The sequence below is a fragment of the Hordeum vulgare genome, chromosome 6H, assembly GCF_904849725.1.
Source record: "Hordeum vulgare subsp. vulgare chromosome 6H, MorexV3_pseudomolecules_assembly, whole genome shotgun sequence".
NCBI lineage: Eukaryota > Viridiplantae > Streptophyta > Magnoliopsida > Poales > Poaceae > Hordeum > Hordeum vulgare.
Window position 1 is genome coordinate 542,400,229 of NC_058523.1, and position 19,577 is coordinate 542,419,805.

General features: G+C 46.5%; 2 protein-coding genes across 2 annotated transcripts; one reads left to right on the forward strand and one right to left on the reverse strand.

Moving 5' to 3' along the window:
• Window positions 1-8,558: 8,558 nt before the first annotated feature.
• LOC123405817 lies at window positions 8,559-15,740 on the reverse strand. Its single transcript, XM_045099361.1, has 2 exons — window positions 15,123-15,740; window positions 8,559-8,977 (listed from the first exon to the last, which is right to left on the reverse strand). The coding sequence occupies exons 1-2, from the start codon at window positions 15,738-15,740 to the stop codon at window positions 8,711-8,713; spliced, it is 885 nt and encodes a 294-aa protein (XP_044955296.1). The 3' UTR covers window positions 8,559-8,710.
• On the forward strand, window positions 11,487-14,960 carry LOC123406094. The gene is made up of 2 exons (XM_045099584.1): window positions 11,487-13,228; window positions 13,340-14,960. The coding sequence occupies exons 1-2, from the start codon at window positions 12,174-12,176 to the stop codon at window positions 14,796-14,798; spliced, it is 2,514 nt and encodes an 837-aa protein (XP_044955519.1). The 5' UTR covers window positions 11,487-12,173; the 3' UTR covers window positions 14,799-14,960.
• Window positions 15,741-19,577: the final 3,837 nt, after the last annotated feature.

The following is a 19,577-nucleotide window of genomic DNA, read 5'->3' on the forward strand; positions in this document are numbered from 1 at the left end:
TCCTACTACACTCGCGCAGTTATAGTTCCTCTGTGCATTCTCTTCCATGTCCTGCTACACTCAAGCCATCATCAATGTCATTCCTCTTGGCCTCCTCGCTCATGTCCTACTACATTGGCGCTGTCGCCATCGTCATTCCCCCCACGCGTTGTTGCACTAGCGTCACCGTCGGTGTCGTTTCTTTCAACCTCCTCTCCCATGTACCGCTACACTCGCATGGTCGTTGTTCCTCTCGGTCTCCCCTTTCATTGCTTACTACACTGAAGCCATCGTCGATGTCGTTCCTCTCGGCATCCTTGGTCATGTCCTACACTGGCGCCGTCGACATCGTCGTTCTTTTCGGTCTTCTCCTCCGCGTCCTACTACACTAACTCCGCCATGGCGCGTACACTGTATTTTTTCTCCATAATCCTCTCCCTCGATGCCCTCATATTCCTTACTCCACACAGAATTTCTTTGCGGCGACGACGCTACCAACTAGTTCACCATGTCGCCGATGGATCGCTCACCCGCGACTTCGTGCTTGTCATGTCGGATGCGGCGCCGCGATCACCGTCCACCGCTTTCGTCGAGGCACTCTATTGTAACACTGTGTGTTCTGTGTAATTGTTAACTCTTAATAATGTCCAGTATATACAACCAAACAACATGTATTCGTATGAGCACAACCAATGCTAGCAACCAACCGGAATAACTAGATGCATTGCTACGATACACGGAGAGGAGATGCAAGCAACCAATTAACATGCAGATGATGACTTTTTGCCTGCATATGGTTAACCAGGCTCAACTGGGACAAGCATGTAAAGAGACAAAATACGATGCAGATAACCAAACGCACCCTTAGTGTTATGGACTTCTGGTAGTGTACCTCGGCCTCTGCATCATTGTAATGCACACAATCATATGTATTAAACTTGATGTAAGGCCACGATATCTTAACCATCTACTTTGATGGACTTGTGGTGTGTGATGTTGTACACTCAAAGCATTGGTGGCGCTGGCATGCTCTAAGACGAGGCAAAGTATCATGCCAGCTTGGTCCTGGCATGGTGAACGGGTCGGTGATGATCGGAGTCAATATCAATGAACTAAGCTGGCACTAGTAGAAAACATGGCTTTCTTCCTAGCCCGATCGAGCAATAGTCCCTATCACTTTATGAACCGGGAGTAATGCTAGCATTAGTTCCGGTTTAAACGGCTAGGAGCGGACGGACGACACTGCCATCTTTAGTCCATCAAGACATCTTCATCCATATTAATCATCATTCTTAGGTCTAAAAGGGTCTTTATCTCTATCAAGAGATCTAACAGTCATTGGTGTTTTCGATGGATATGCTTTATCCATATTAAATTCTTAAGAATCTTTTGGATATAAGCAGACTGATGAACAAGTATTCCCGAAGGAAGATGTTCAAGTTGTAAGCCCAAATAAAATTTAGTCTTACCCAGATCTTTCATCTCAAACTCTGTCTGAAGATGATTACTTGCTTCATGTATTTCTTGTGTAGTCGCAATGATATTCAGATCATCCACATACACAGAAATAATACAAAATCGATCTTTAGATTTCTTGATAAACACACATGGGCAATCACTATTATTTAGTAACCCTTCTGAAGAAGGAATACACTCAATCGGTTATACCGCATTCTTCCCGACTGCTTCAAGCCATACAATGACTTTTGAAGTTTTACGCAATACATGTTGCAATTAGCCTTTGGATTCGAAAGCTTCATTCCCTCAGGAACTTTCATATAAATATCAAAATCCAGTGACCCATATAAATATGCAGTCACAACATCCATCAATTGGATAGACAAATTCATTTTCACTGCCAATGATATTAAATATCGGAACGTTGTTCCACTCATAACAGGAGAATATGTTTCATCATAATTGATGTCAGGTCTCTGCGTGAACCCCTGTGCTATAAGCCTCGCTTTGTATCTCACCACCTCATTGTTCTCGTTCCTCTTACGAACAAAAACTCAGTTTTCTCCCATGGGGAACACATGCCGAGGAGTGGGTATTACAGCAGTAAATACCCCTCTTTTCATAAGCGAGCGCAATTCATCCTCAATTGTTGCCTTCCATTTGGACCAGTCTGAGCACTTCATGCACTCTGCCATTGACTAAAGTTCTCGATCCAACTCAAGGCCTTCTGCAATTCTAGAGGAGAAATAAATGTTGACAACTGTAGTCTTTATGTTGTATGATTCTCGTGAATCAATATAGTTAATGGATATCTCATCAATACCTTCTGATCCTTCGTGATTTCCCTCAACAATTGGATCAAGGTCTTCCGATGTCCCAGCACCAAAAAAATTATGCACACTCATACTGGGTTCTGGATGTCCAACATCCTTTAGGTGTCCTTCAACCCTAGGTTGAATATTAACATCTCGTTGACTTGCATTTACTATTTGAGAATTCCTCATTCCCCTTGGACGCTTCTGTGAAGCCTTGTCCTTTGTGTCCAGATTCCTCCCCCTCTTAGGTGGCTGAGTAGATCTATGGGTCACATCTACTCTCTCTGGTACATACATAGCGGGAACATTTGATTTTGTGACACATTTATAATCAGTAAATGCGTTTGGCAGATTATTTGCAATATTTTGTAAATTTATAATTTTCTGAACCTCCAATTCAGATTCATTTGTACGTGGATCTAAAGACTGGATGCCTTTCACATCCCAATCGATTTCACAGCATTCTTTGTGATTATTCTCTCCCCCTAATGTCGAGAAATTGTCCTCATAAAAATGCAATCAGCGTACCGGGTTGTAAACCAATCCCCTGGCAGGGGTTTCAGGTACTTAATGATTGATGGAGAATTGTACCCCACATAGATCCCCATTCGTCTATGAGGGCTCATTGATGTACGTTGCGGTGGTGAGATTGGTACATATATCGCGCAACCGAATTGCCGCAGATCGAAAATACTTGGATGGTTTCCACGTACTAACTGCAACGGGGAGACCGTATGATATGCAGTTGGTCGAATTTGTATCAACTCTGCAGCATGTAATACTGCATGCCCCAACATGAAGCTGGAAGATTACTATTCTGTAGGAGCGGTCTTGCTATCAACTTGATCCTCTTGATAAGTGATTTCGCAAGACCATTTTGGGTATGTACATAAGGTACTGAATGTTCCACAGAAATGCCCAAAGCTAGGCAGTAATCATTAAATGCTCGTGAACTAAATTCCGCAGCATTATCCATTCTGGTGATTTTTATCCTATGCTCATGATGATTTGCTCTCAATTTAATGGTTTGAGTAATTAGCTTTGCAAACGCATGGTTCCTTGTTGATAAAAGACAAATATTTTGACCATCTCGTGGATGCAACAATTAGGACCATGAAATATTTGAATGGTCCAGATAACGGTTGTATTGGACCATAAATATCTCCTTGAATACGTTCAAGGAAATCAAGTGGCTCATCCTTTATTTTCACATAAGATGGCCTAGTGATCAATTTCTCAGTTGCACATGATGTGCATACAAAATTCGACGATTTTGAGAACTTCCTATCCGTTGTTATGTTGTGTCCAACAGAACCATCAATAATTTTTCTCACCATCCCAATACCAGGATGACCCAGGCGGCCATGCCAAATCTTGAACTTATCAAGATTTTGAAAAACTATCTTGTATGCCATATGTGTGTGTGGTTTAATGTATGTATAATACAACCCAGAAGATACAGAAGGCAATTTCTTAAGGATTTTCTTTCGAAACCCCTTTTGTTGAGTTATGAGTAGGCATTTAGACCCACTCTCTTCACTAGTTTCCACATGAAAACCATTTTTGCGGATATCCTTGAAACTCAGCAAGGTACGAGTAGAATCGGGATACAATAGAGCATCCGAGATTATTAATCTAGTACCCATAGGGAGTGTAATTGTAGCTTCACCAGAATCAATAATTACAGTGTCTCGACCCGACCAGCAATTGTCATGACACTTTCATTACTCTTCTTGAGTGTGTGGAAATACTTCATCTCCCTAAATAACGTGTTAGTAGATCCACTATCCGCTAAACACATTTCCTCCTCCATTGTATTAGTTTGTTCCAACTTTCTCCAACGAGTCCGGTGGCATAGTGCTCTTGTTGGAAAGACGTGTGTGATAACGTGTAAAATGATATGTGAATCGATATCTATTGACGATGATGAACAGTACATTTATATTCTCTGAAAGGGCGTATCGCACAAGCACGACGGTTTACAGACGATACAATTTAACAGACGCGTCGGTTAGGAAAGACAGAGAGGGAACGGGCGCATCTCTTTGGAGAGAAAAACCCACATGCATGTCGATCTGGGAAAAGCTGGGATTCCCTTTAACTAAACTAATTAACTAAATCTTAACAATGATCGGGCCTTTGAGTGCCATGAGTTTCTGGAGCTCCCGGGCTATTGGTTACTGTCTGTGATGGCTCAATCTCATTCACCTCATGAATCCTGCGTCGCCAATCAAATCAGCATGATGGTGTCATATGAACAGTTTTCTAGACTGCCGTAATTAAATCAAATCAATGTGTATATATCCCAAGTTCATGCACGTACCCGTACGTGGTAGCAATAGCATCTGACATGGGACGATCAGCCGCCGGTTGTAGCAGGAGATGCGCGTTGACGTAGAGCAGCAGGCCGCAGTAGGAGTCGACGACGTCCTGCATGTCCCGGAGCTGGGCGGCCATGCCCCTACACCTCCGGACGCGGCGCCACAGCGTGCTCTTCTTGTAGGAGTCCACGAGGCCGGCCGCGTCGACGAGCGCCATTAGCACGGGGCCTCCCATCTCCGAGCACAGCAGCGCCGCGCCGCAGCCCGTCGGCCACTGCAGCAGCGCTTGCAGCCTGCGGCTGCACCGCTCGAGCTTGGCGCACTCCCGCCTGCTCTCCGGGATGCGCAGGAGGCTCGCGCCCGCCGCGACCAGCATGGCGGCGTGCACGCCGGACATCTGCGCCAGGTTGGCGGCCTTGGCCAGGATGTCCCACAGCGCCGCCGCCACCACTCCCATCGTCACGTCAGGTCGTGTAGATCGATCACCTGGCCCTATAGCTTGGTCGCGCGTGTCTGCTCGGCCTTGGGAATGAAATGACGCGCCTGCGCAGGACTTATACCCATGGCGACCACAATGGCGATCGTGCTCACACGGAAAGCATTGGTGCAAGTGTAGCCGGCCGGTATGTGAGCCTTTCCGCCAGTCCATGTCATATGTAGACACCACGATTACACGTACGAAGATGGAAGTGTGATGTGTGAAAGTGCAAAGGCCTCGATCATGCGGGCCATGCATCTACGTCTGGCTGTGGATAGACCGTCAACTTTACTTAGTTACTTATTACGAAGGGAAATAATAGGTCGGAGACATTATAAACTACTGACTATATGTGTCTATGCTGCCGACCTGCATAATACGTCAGCCACGGGCGTGTTAGACACCAATAATAGATCTTAGTGTAAGTGATTATAGAGGTTATGACATTATTAGGCGTTATTAGGCTACACGTAATAAAAGTATCATAGTTAGTATCATACATGCCAACTAGGCATATTTGATAAGGTGTCATATAATTAAACAAAGAGAGAGTTAAGCATCATATCATGATACCGTATCATATTAAATGTTGTGCTAGTATATATCGTGCATGACAATAAATAAACTATCACGATACTAATCTACTCCCTCCGTTCCGAAATATAAGACATTTTAGAGATTTGACTATAGACTACATACGAAGTAAAATGAGTGCATCCATACTCTAAAATATGACTACATATATCCATATGTAGTATATAATGGAATCTGTAAAACGTCTTATATTTAGGAACGGAGGGAGTATAATATTATGCATTACGGATGTAATATCATGTACTAATATTATTTGCATGATACTAATATATGATACTCTCTACTATAACTAGCCTTATTGAAGATGGCATGGCCACAAAATCTAGGCAGAAGTCTCTGGTCGATGCAGACAGCCAAACATGATGAACGGGTCAGGCCAACTCTAACCCATCCCCAATAAATTAAGGGAGTGAAAGTCTTAGTGAAGTATATGTACGTTTCTAACTTTTGACCGGACCTAGCTGTTTCCCTAAACTTAGTGGAGTATATATTTTTATTTGCATTTTAATTTCGGTTACCGAAACACATTTTTTGCTTCTTTATTTCATTCAACGACATTGAATTACATAATAATTCACTAATCTCTTTGCTAGAAGAGCAAGATCAAAGAAACAAGAATCACAATTAGACATTTTAGAAGATACCCAACTTTTATAACTACTTTCACTAGTTGGATTAATATCTTCTCGATGTCTTCATTGTTGATCTGCAAATTCTCGGTCTTGCATACTTCATTATGCTTCTTTGATTCTAAAGAAGTAGACGTTGCTTCCCCTCTAATTTTTTCTCTAATCTCACATCCAGTCTCAACTTTAGCCTTAATTATAGCAACGAATGCACGAACATCTATTAATTTTCGTGCTATTAATAGATCGATGTATTCTTCTTCCCAATACCAAAACGAGCATCCATCATCCTACACACATAGATGAGCACCAATGAGCTATAAAAACTGAATCGCATATGGTAAAAAATCAAATCAAAACAAACACATACCCCGTTTGTGCATTTGAAGAACACCCATCCGGGATGTTGCGGCGTGCTAGAAACTCGGCGCACCACTTACCGTATGCAGTCGTCGCACTTATATGACCGACAGCTGCAAGCCAGTGAGCCGCTGCGCGAGCGCCGAGCCTGGCGATGGTCGGCCGTGTATTCGCTGGCAAACCGACGATGAAAGCGATTAGAGTGGCTAGATGAAGAGTTGGTACCTGCATGCGGCGTGACGGCTTTGTCGGTGTTGTGTGGATCGCTTTCCAGCCAATCCATGGCAAGGTGCACCCAGGCGGCGGCCGAAAACGCTAAACCTATGGCGTTAACAACAGCCACAAATCCCCTCGATTTTTTGCAGGCGACGGAGCGAGGAGGTGCTGGAGGACAGCGGCGGAGGCCTACAAGGCTTCCTGGACGGTGGGCCGGTGCCAAAGGGGAGGGGGAGGTGTAGAAGGGGCGGCAGGGTGAAGATGCGGCGCGGAAGGGGAGGGAAAGGCAGCAAAGGAAAACGTGAGTATAAATAGGAAAAGAAATAAAATTATACTCCGTTAGACTGAATTGGAAATCGGTTAGGTGCCGGCTAGTGGAATAAAAAGCTAAATATACTTCACTAGCTGGTTATAGGGGATTGGTTAAAAATGGCCTGAGTGAAACGGAGTTGATGGCAACGAACTATCTTGGACGGTTGGACACATGAGAAAAACACTGGTGCAGTCAGCAGCCGGAATCGTTCCCGCCCAGCCCAGGGTCGTGTCATCTTCCTCTGGTGTTGGATAGCTCCTGGACCTGGAGGCGTCCATCTCTTTGGTTGTCAACCAACTTTCCACAGCATCGGCTCGTGTGATACCTCTAAGGGCATGAACTAGGGAAATGAGACCACCGTCTGTGACTCCAGCCACTCAACGCGGCCACATCTTTGGGACCTAGTGACGCATACAGTGAGGGCGATTGCTCTTACTTTTCTCGAGCAAGGAGAGCATGACCAACTGGCGGTCATTTTTCTTCCCTTTTCTTTTTTTCTCTGCAAGACTCCGCTTTCATCGGCAGGCCGCATGTTGATATAAGCTGGACTGTTGAGTATGTCCCATTGGCCATTCCTAAGCAATCAATCGTGAGTATTTCTATTAATGAAAGTCCAATGATCTCTTCCACATCGTCTCCAGATTAATGTAAATCTAGCTTTGCTACGTCAAACTTCTACATTATTCTTCCAAAAGAAAAATCCCTCTCTACATTAGACATACCTACATAAAAAGTATGTTAATATGTTAATTGTTCTTTGCTGTTGAACCATTATTGCATGAAGGCCTACTGAGAACGTTCACTCAGTATCTTGGTTGGTTCGCTATTGATCACCAAAGCCCACTAGGGAGACCTAGATGTACTTTTATAATTAAATACCTTTTTTTCTAAAAAAACAAAAGTAAATTTAACAGCCTAGGGCCCCGCCCACACCGCATCCCCTGTGTTCGTGCACGTTCAGTGACGGAAAGACAGACGTTACTGGACGGAACAAAATGTATATCTAAGCCCCGTGTTCAATGCGTATCTGTCACCATTAAATAGGCACAAGTCGGTCGAGAAACCAACTCTCACACCCTTGCATTGACATACCAGGAAGCTTGGCCTCGCCGTCATCCGCTATTTAAAAACAGCCACTCCCAGCTCAAACCACATCACACCAAATCCGTTCTACATCCTCCTCCCGTGCACATGTCCGCCATGAGCGTGAGCGGGAACTCGTTGTGGGAGAGCAACTGCACGAAGCAGAAGCTCGAGGTGACCGCCCATGTGTCTGCCTGGCAAGGCCGTCGTGCTAGGCGAATAGAGGTCGGCATGTCGGTCAGCTCGCCAGAGGTCTTTGATGACGACCACCCCACGATGAAGACGACCTTGGACGATGACTCAACACTAGCACCCGAACCGTCCCACACTGACTTGACGTGGAGAAGGCGCAGACACAGTTCAATGCTGCCATGGCGGAAGAGCATCCCGCGCCAGCGTTTATGTTGGTGTTTCAATAGGCGCAGGAGAAGCAACGGTACAGCATGTTCCTTCTCGAGCAACACTGACTAACGGAGGGTCAAATCTATGACTAGCACGTGAGCAGTGGCGGACCTAGATATTGAGGATTGCCGGGGCGGCTGATGACGATGAAGCTTCATTGCACTGCGTCGATGGTCGCTAGGCACGGGAGATAACCTGCTCCGTCGCCGGAGAGCAAGGGCGGCCGCTCCAGCTGACCCGAATGGTGGAACCGCCACTCCAGTGAGTGAGGAACCGGTGACGCCATGGTCGTGGCGAACTCCAATTTCATCGCCGAGCAACATGAATATGCCCTAAAATGTAAATAATGTAAATAATGTGCTCCAATTTATGTGAAAAAACATTTGATTTGAACAAATTTCATCTAGTTTTTTTTTAATTCAATTTGAATGTATGCGGCTGCGCCTCCCGCGTTAGTATCGGCAGATTAGTCTCCACCCGTCAGGTGTTTGATTTAGGGGTCAACGTTGAGTAGAAAAGTGTACTGCCTCAATCCAGACTTGAGCAAGTCTAGTAAAACCCTCAAACCCTTAAATCCTTAAAAATAATCGTTTTTTTACAGTTTTCGTCGACAAAACGACGTAGACTAAAACCCTTAAACCCTTAAACCTGTAAAAAAAATTAAAGGTCGAACCTTCAAACCCAATCCCAGCCTGTAGAAGTGAGGGTTGGGAGGGAAAACCCAATCCCAACCCGCACTCCTGTTCCTCTCCAGCGCGGGAGCGAAAACCGCCCGCCTCCCAGCTCCTCCCGCCGCCATGGATCCCTCGGCCGCCGCCGCGCCCCTGCCCGCCGCCGCGCCCGCCGCCGCGCCCGCCGCCCCGCCCGCCCAGGCCGCCGCCGCGCACGCCGCGCCCGCCACCACGCCGGCCCCGCCCGCCCAGGCTGCCGCCGCGCCAGCCCCGCCCGCCCCCGCCCCCGCCCCGCACGCCCCGGCCACCGTGGCCGACGTGGTGGCGGCGACCCACGCCGGGGCCAAGCGGCGGCGGGCGGGCCTCGCACCGCCTCCTCCCGCCCCGGCCGCTGCCGCGCCCGCCCCGGCCACCGTGCAGCCCGCCCCCGCGAAGAAGAGCCGGCCGAAGGTCTCCTCGCGTGGGCCGCGAGGGGCTTCCTCGAAGGCCGCCGACGCATCCCCGAAGCGGAAGAAGGTCGCGGCGCGGAAGAAGCCCGTGCCCCCGGTCGTCGCCGTCGCCGAACCTCCTCCCGCCGCGCACGAGGTGTTCGAGGAAATGGCAAACCCAACCTCGTTCATGGACCTCCTTCAAGACGTGGAGGTGGACCTCGGGGCTCCGCCTCTAGAACCCTTTGGTGAGGAAGCAAAGCGTAAGGCCGACTTGGAGGATAGGATGATCAAGGTGAAAGAGGCAAAGGTATGGAAAGAACTCATGATGGAAGAGAAGGAGCACATGATGATGTCCAAGAAGGACATGGATGAAGAACAATTGCAATGGTGGAAGGACTACAAGGAGGACATCGCAGAGAGGAAGAGGATATTCCGTGGTGCGTCCTCTACTCTTCGAGGTGACACTCCGATGAGTGGTGGTGGCGATGGCAGTGTGGATGACTCCAATGGAGGTGCTTGATGGACGTGCAAGTGATCTAGGAAATGGCGCCAAGTGCAACTTTTTGGTGATGGTGCCGATGAGAGGGAGAAGATGATGATTGTGTGATGTAAAAACTATTAAACCATGCATCAATGATCTTTATTTCCGTGTTTGTTTGAAGGTCTATTATGTTTGTCTTGTGAAAATTATGCAATGCCAAATGACAGTTTTAAGGTTTGGGGTTGGGGCAAAGACTAGAACCCTCAAACCCAACCCTTATAACGGAATATTCCGTTATAAGGGTTGGGTTTGAGGGTTCTAGTCTTTGCCCCTGTTTTTCAACCCTTAAAAGTGTTAAAAATGTGCAATTCTCAACCCTTAAAACTGGTTTTTGTTTTAAGGGTTTGAGGGTTCTACTAGAGATGCTCTTAAGCATTTTGAAGCTGTGGGATCGGAGGAGGCGATGGCAGTGTGCTCACTCTCACGGTCTCACTCGACCCCCACTAGACATCGCAACTTGCACACCTTCTTCTGTTGGGCCGGAGCAGAAGAGGACATTCCTGCCGACGTGGACATAGTAGGGCTCCGTATAAAATATCACAGTAGGTCCGAACTGTGCGGATATTCAATTTGCCTCTAGAAAGCACATGCTCCTGCTTGTCAAAATTGGATTATTTTTCTAAAAAATGGATTTTACAAATGTTAAAAAAATGAAAAAAATATAGATGTATTCAGTATGACTTAACTTAAATGGTACATGCAAATTTGCACGGGAAATACTTAATCATTTTGACTAGTGCAAAAAAGAAAGTAAAACGACAAATGTTACCTCCAAATGCTATAATTAATTTTGTTTTTTTCAATGAGGGAGCACCACTATATCATATGGCATACAAATTGGCAAGCCCACTTGTCACACTAATATGAACATATATATAAAAAAACAGGTTTTTCAAAATTTATTGCTACTTATTTTGATTTTACTGTTTATTAGGGAGCCTATGCTTTCGGATTTTTGTCTAAAAAAACCCCTAGCTGAATGTTATTGTTAAAAAAGATCACATCAGTATGAAATATGAGAAAAGACCCTTATTTTTCATTGCGCCACGGGTCTGGGCCCCCCGCCACCTCGGCGGCCGGCCGGGCAGGTGGCACGTGCCGCCAGCACAGGCGGCCCGCTGCGCATGCTCTCGTACTGTGCTCTTTTAGATTGAAAATCCATCGGTCGAGGAGATTGTTTGCATAGGGTGCTTTCACCTGACACAATTCCATGACGAATTCAGCTGACGTGCTCAACGTGACCAGGCATCACGTCACCGCCGGCTCTGTCAGATGCAAACGTTTTTTTTTTCCTCAGAGCCGCTCCCTCACGATGTTTTGGAATAAGAAGTAGAATTGCTTATTTGCTGCTACCCTAGTTTAGTTTACTACTAGACCGGAGAAAGACTTGCTCGTTGACTTGCTGCTGGCCTTCCACGATGACCTGACTGCGCGCACATCGGGGAGGGTGCACACCGCAGAGGCTCGGCACCTTCCAGCCGCCGACGATGGGAGTGAGAAGAGGAGGAAAAGCACAGCTGCTCAGAGATTGGAGTGGCTTCGACGCAGCTGTGGTGCGGCCGGCAATGGAGCCCGGCCGCGGCTAGAAGAAGCCTTGGCTGCTCACAGGACCCCGAGTCGTCCGTCTTCACACGCGTCGGAGTTGCTGTAAAAATATATAGGGCAGTGGCAGTAAAATAGTGGCGCTCCGACCGTCAGGATTTGATTATGCACAGCCGCAGGGCGCACGGACTGGCCACCTTCCCTCCGGACGACGCGCCGAGTCAAGTCGTCTTATTATCACGCAACTCTCTTACCCATCGTCCCACATCTCTGCATCACAGTGTTAATATTAGTAAGAAAGAGGAGCCACACTTGCTGAGAGCTTGAGATTTGAGAGAGTGGAATGCCCGGCGCCCCTGCGGCAATGCCAACGGATGAGTCCGACGAGCAGGCAACGGCGTCCGGGCAGCAGCAGCCATGGGAGTACAGCCTGCGGAAGTACCTCCTGCTGCTGGCCACCCTGGTGGTCACCGTCACGTACGCCGCCGGCTTCAACCCGCCGGGGGGCGTCTGGCAGGTCACCCACGACGGCCAACTCGCCGGCGACCCCATCATCCGCCAAACCAACTACCACCGCTACCTCGCCTTCTTCTACTGCAACGCCACCGCCTTCGCCGCCTCCCTCGTCGTCATCGTCCTCATCCTCGTCCTCGCCATCCGCCACGACAAGGAGAAGGAGAAGAAGAAGAATGACGCCATCCGGGTCGTCCTGCCGCTGCGGGGCTTCATGGTGCTCGACCTCCTCAGCCTCGTGGGCGCCTACGGCGCCGGAACCTGCCGGGACAAGGTCTCCATCGCCTACTCCGCGGTGCTGGTGGCCATCGTCTTTGTCTGCATCTTCGTTCTCAAGTTGATGGATTGCTGGTGCCCCGGCTCCGGTGGCGCGACAATGCCCCTGACGAAGCCCAAGGCCGAAGAACGGCTCTGCAAGGTGCTGATGCTCCTGGCAACGTTCGCGGTGAGCGTCACGTACGTCGCCGGTCTGAGCACGCCGGGCGGCTTCTGGGACAGCACCGGGGCCACCTACCGCCCCGGCGATGCAATCCTCACGGACCACCACAGCCTGCGCCTGACGGTGTTCCTGCTCTGCAACACCACGGCGTTCGCGGCGTCCCTGTTCATCACCATGCTGCTCATCATTGACGGCAAGAAGTTCCGCGAGAAGACGGCTCGCTCTCGCGTGCTCTACGGGTGCATCATCGTCGCGCTTGTCGGTCTCGTCGGCGCATACACCGCTGGCAGCTGCAGGAAGACCGGCACCACCGCCAAATTGGTCGGCCTGGTCGGCGCCGTCCTGGCAATGGCATACGTCCTACTCTATGGCGGTTTCTATACGCCAGTGAGAAAAATTTCGTGTTCTTGTTTCAGTCCAGCAGAACGAACTGATGATGATAACAGGTAACGCAGCGCACATACATATCCTCTGTTTGCAGTCACAGAGTTTCTTTCTTTCTTTCTCTGCAACTGAACTGAACTCTGTTTCTTCTTCTCTGCGATGTGTGAATGCAGTACTAAGGAGCTTCTGGAGAAGGCTCGCTCTCTTGTTCTACTGCTCGCCACTCTTGCCGCCACCATCACCTACACAGCAGGGCTGGACCCGCCGGGCGGCGTTTGGCAGGAGAACGGCGATGGGCACATGGCCGGCGACCCGATCCTCCTCACCACAAACGCTAGGAGGTACAAGGCCTTCTTCTACTGCAACTCGATTGCGTTTGTGGCCTCTTTGGTGGCCATCGTCCTGGTCCAGAAGGAGATTCTGGTCAAGCACCACGTGCTTGAGGCAGCCATGATACTGGACTTGTTTGGCCTCATCGGCGCTTATGCCGCTGGGAGCTGCCGGGACGTCAACACCTCCATTTACGCCATGGCATTGGCAGGCGCCGTCCTGGTCTATGTGGTGATCCATGTCGTCTTCTTCACACTGGATCACAAGGACCAAAAAGACGACCAAGCAGATCAGTTGCTGGAGAAGAGGCGCAAGCGGTTGCTCCTCTTTGCGATATTGGCCGCGACCATCACCTACCAAGCAGGCCTCACCCCTCCCGGCGGCGTCTTGCTCAAGGACGACAATCTCGGGCACCACGCCGGGGACCCCGTCCTCTTCTACAACTACCCATTCCGCTACAAGGTCTTCTTCTACTGCAACTCGGTGAGCTTCATGTTGTCCATCGCCCTCATCATCCTGCTGGTGAACCCCAATCTGTACAGGCCAGCAATACGAAGCAATGCGTTATCTGTATGTACGGCAGTGGGCTTGTTTTGCTTGACGGTGGCCTATGCCGCCGGAAGCACGCAACACTTCAAGACATCCGTTTATCTCTTTGTGTTGGTCGGTGCGGTCCTCTTTGTTGCAGCTGGACTGCTGCTGGTGTTTTTGCTCACGAAGCCAAGCAAAAATGAAGATCCAACAGCTGATGCGCCATCCATGCCCCCTGAACAGGAAGACGGGGAAGAAGAAAGGAAGAAGCACGCGAGGAGCAAGTACCTGATGCTGCTAGGCATCTTGGTGGCAAGTGTAGCCTACCAGGCCGGCCTGGATCCGCCCGGCGGAGCATGGCAGAGCGGTGGCAATGGGTATGAGGCGGGTGACCCGGTGATGCACGTTAACAGGAGGCCCCGGTACCTGGTCTTCTTCTACAGCAACTCCATTTCCTTCATGGCTTCCATTGTTGTCATCATGATGCTGCTACCGCACTGGCTACCAAACAAGAATGAAGAAAAAGAATGGAGGAAATGGTGGCTGAGGGTGATGAACTGGACTATCCTACTGGATTTGGTCACTCTCCTAGTGGCCTATGCAGCCGGCTCCAGCAGGGGGTGGAAGACGTCTGTGTATGTCGGCTTGCTCATACTTGCCGTTCTGGGCTACTTTGCAATCCATATGACGCTGTCGATGTGGTCTGATTGTCGTCGTCGCCGCCGTCGTCTTCTCCGTGAGAGGCATCAAAGGAGCCAAGGAAATCCCTGAGTGTGATTCATTTTGGTATGATCTAGCTAGCTGTCCCTGTCTTTAGATTCCTAGTCTAGTTGATGTAGAAGGATAAACCTGTATCACAACTGGAGCATGCCGACATTGTTTGTGTATCTTAATCCACTGATTATGCATGATAGGTGATTCTTTTTTATCCTATTTGTACGCTCTGTCTCATAAGAACTTGAATGGGAAGTGCATATTTATAGGAAACTGAAGCATTCGTTACTACTGAAACATACTATGTCACTATGTACATCCTGAATCATTGTCCAATCCGAATCCTAATGAATGATAATCACTGACCGAGAGGGAACATACCCTGAAGCCGGAGCCCGGCCATCGGACGCCAGCGGCGAAATCTTCCCGGTGAGGAAATTCGCCGAACACCTGCAGGGCGCCCGATCCCCGCGCGCGGATGAAGGCTGAGCAGCGCGCCGTCGTGCGTGCCGGCGTTAGTCGATCGATAGATGCGTACGCTAGGGTCGGAGGCTGGCGCCATCTTAGTTGGAGAGGATTCCTCGAGCGTGGGCGCATGGATCGGAAGCAGCTGCTGGAGGCGCGAATGGAGGCGCTGCGCGAATCTGGATGATGGTTTAGCCGAACCAGCCGCGCCCGCGCTAAGTCGCTCCTTGCGATCTTCTGCGCGCGGGACACCGGAAAGTGGAAGGCCAGGTGCAGGTCGGGGTGGGCCGTCGCCGGCGAGTGACGGAGAAAAGGACCGGCGCCGCCTTGGCTCCTGCTCCTGGCTCTCGCACAGCTCTGTCTCGTGTCGACGTTGGTATTCAAAAGGGAAAGCCTTCCCGCCAGCGCGCCGGCGCAATCGATCCGATCTAATGGCCGCGTTTTCTTACAATGAGCCTCTAAATTTGCTATGATTGTAATTCTTTTTTCTTCCGTGTTGTAACCGTGACACCTGCACTGCAAACGACGGTCCATGGTGTTGCATGATCATCACGGTCACCATCGACTTTTGCTACAACCAGCGTCCAAATTTGTTACAACTGACGTACAAATTTGCTACAATTATTCATTAAAAAACTTGCATCCGCGTTTAGTTGTAAACTGAGTTCGTCGCATTTTTTCGGTACAAATGGTATTGATTTTTGCTATAATCGGTAACAATTTTTGCTACAAACGTTAACTAAAAAAGCTGCATCCACGTTCGACAGAGTTACAATCCAAGTTCATCGATTTTTCTTTTTGCTACATTTCATATTTTGTTTTGCTACCATCCATCATCAGCGTTGTTTTTTTCCTACAATCATGTTTTTGCTGCATCTATCACCGAAATTTGCTAAACAACGATTTTTGCTGGATGGTTCCATCCAACAAACAAACATGATTCGATCTGACGGCTCGCGCGCGACCGGCCGACGCGGCATCGTAGATCAGTGCCCTATTCAAAAAACAAATAGTCGATATCGACAAGCTGAGCGGGAATAAGCTATTTGTCGTCGGTTGCGTCAACCTGTCGGTGCTTTGCACAGGCGAGCGACCGAGCAGCGACGCAACGGATCGGTCCATATAACTATTACAGCGCCCCGGTTTGGGAACCTTCTAGAGATTCCATCCGGTTTATTCTGGTTTTGGAAAACTTCTAGAAGGTTTTCCTAAACCGGTTTTTTCGTTTTATATTTTACTTTATTCTTTATTTTTATTTTTTTATTTTCTGTTTCTGTTTCACAAAATGGTTTGGATTTTCAAATAATGGTTTTCAAATTCGAAAAATGTTCTTGCTGTATAAAAAAAATCTTCTGGAGTTCAAAAAAACTTATGGATTTTCAAAAAGTGTTCTGGATTTTAAAAAAAGTTTTTCCACATTTTCAAAAAAAGTTCTTCAAATTGGAAAAATGTTTCTACTTTTTCAAAAATGATCTGGATTTTCAGAAAATGTTCAAGATTTTCAGAAAATGATGGGGTTTTTAAAAAAGAGTCCTGGATTTCCAAATTCGATAAATGTTTTAAAATTGTTCTTGAAATAAAAATGTTCGTGCTTCCAAATTTGTTCACCTTTTTTCAAAGTTGTTCTCGATTTCAAAAATTGACCTCAAGATTCAAAAAAAGTTCGTGCTTTAAAATTTTGTTCGCGCTTTCAATTTTGTTCTCTGTTTTAAAAATGATCAAAAAAATTAACGCTACCAATTTTTGTGGGAGTTCCAAAATTATTCTCCATTTCAAATTTTGTTCTCAAGATTCAAAAAAGTATTCGAGTTTTTAAAAAATATTCACGCTTCAAATTTGTTCACATTTTTTCAAAACTGTTCCCGGTTTCAAAATTAGTTCTGAAGATTCAAAAAATGTTCGTGCTTTCAAAATTTGTCCGCGCTTTCAAATTTTTTCTCTGTTTTAAAAAATGTTCAAAATTGTTTGCGCTTCCAAATTTGTTTTGGCTTTTGAAAAATTGTTCTCTGTTTCAACATTTCATTCTCAAGATTCAAAAAGTGTTCTTTTTTAAAAAAATGTCCGTGCATCCAAATATGTTCACGTTTTTTCAAAGTTGTTCTGGATTTCAAAAATTGTTAAATGTTCGTGCTTTCAAAATTTGTTCGCGATTTTAAATTGGTTCTCTATTTTAGAAAATGTTCAAAATTGTTTGCGCTTCCAAATTTTTTTTTTGGGGGGGGGGGGTCAAAACTATTCTCCATTTCAAATTTTGTTCTCAAGTTCAAAAATTGTTAGTGCTTCCAAATTTGTTCACATTTTTTCAAAATTGTTCTCGGTTTCTAAATTTGTTCTGAAGATTCAAAAAATGATAGTGCTTTAAAAATTTGTTCGCGCTTTCAAATTTGTTCTCTGTTTTAAAAATGTTCAAAATTATTTTCGCTTCCAAATATTTTGGAGGTTTTCAAAATTGTTCTCTGTTTCTAAATTTTGTTCTCAAGATTCAAAAAATTGTTCGCGCTTCCAAGTTATTTTTGGGGTTTCAAATTTGTTCTCTGTTTCAGAATTTGTTCTAAAGATTCAAAAAATGTCGGTGCTTTAAAGAATTGTTCGTGCTTACAAATTTGTTAGGGTTTCTTCAAAAAAATCCATTCAATTTTTTTTTCAAGATTCAAAAAATGATCGCGCTTACAAATTTGTTCAGGACTTTTCGAAATTGTGCTCGGTTTCAAAATTTGTTGTCAAGATTCTACAAATGTCCGTGCATTACAACTTCGTTCGCAGTTTCGAATTTCTTCGCGGTTTTTCAAAATTATGTTCTCAAGATTCAAAAAATGTTCATACTTTAAAAAATTGTTCGCGCTTTCAACTTGTTCATGATTTTTAAAATTGTTCTCTGTTTTAAAAGAAATTCTCAATATTCCAAAAAATTCCATGCTCTAAAAATTTGTTCTCCGTTCTAAAAAATGTTCATGTTTTAGAAAAATGTTTACGGTTTGAAAATTTGTTCATAATTTAAAAAATGGTCGTAGTTTAATAATTTTGTTCATGAATTTGAAATTTGTTCACAATTCAAAAAAGTTTGCAGTTTCAAAATTTATTGACAATTCAAAAATTGTTCACAGTTTCATAAGTTTGTTCAAATGTTGAATTTTTTCCAACAAACCATGAAACTCCAAGTAGCACTTTTGTGTGAAACAGTGAAATACCTGGTAGTATTTTTGGAATAGCTGAACGAGCAGAAAACTGTAAAACAGTACAACGGTACTAGAACAAACAGAAAATAAACGAAAACAACTGAACCAGCGTCAAGCGGCCCAGAAAGCCTGCTAATAGGCTCGTCCTGTGTGAAGCCGCATCTATAAAGCCTCATGTTGGCGCTCACGCGACCCCGCTCGTGCGCCAGCCCAAGAAAAAGGGAAGCGCTCCTCACGTCGGCGTCACTCAATCACGATTGAACTGGGAGAATAGCGAAACAAGGCTTCTGTCCTAGGGTTGAGTACACATCCGTTGGCGTACTTAGGGGGTGTGCCATGGCACACCTAGAATTTTGAAAGACATTATTTTACTATATAAAAATTAGCTGATTTTCATGACCTATCCAAATCAATTAAAATAGACCTCACATTTTAAGGTGTGCACATCCATCATTTCATTTCTGGGTGCGCCACTGTCCACAGCCGACACGGATAGCATCTTTATGCTCCGCCTCCACGGTGCAGAGCTGCTTCGACACGAGGAAAGAGAATTACGATCACTTGTCTTGGTAACCCTCTTGACGATCTCTACAAGCAGTTCCTCTGGGAGACCCTCCATCCAGAATCTCCGTGGCATGACTTGGGAGTCTCAATGCTCGGCAGGGCGCTGAAATTGAAATATTATTATGAGAATGGAGCACATTAAACATAATCAGATAAATAGCTGTTAAAACTCATGTAAAGCAAACACTGCTGAGGCTTCGAACGGTTATATACCTTGTAAAAGATTTGTGTGTCAATCTTCACAATGAACCCTAACTGAGAACTGAGTCATAGCGCATTGTGGTTCATGCCCCTACCGAGTAGAGCTCCAGTCCTGTGACGAGCGCTAGTGTCTTACAATAATAACTCCTAACTCATTAAATTATACGGGGCAGCTCCCCCTTCAGACTCAGGTTGTTCGACGGTCGGCGATGATAGCACCCGTTTGCATCTGAAATTCTGAATCGTGGGACAAAAATAGTCCATTGATTATTTGTACCTAACGGCGCCATACATGTGTTGATGCACCTGACCAACAAAATGATCATGTAACGAATTGTAGACGCTCCGGAACATCTGCTACTAAAAAGAACAAACTTATCCACTCCTGCATTCCGCACATACCCAAAGTTCAAGAGCAGGTTCATACATA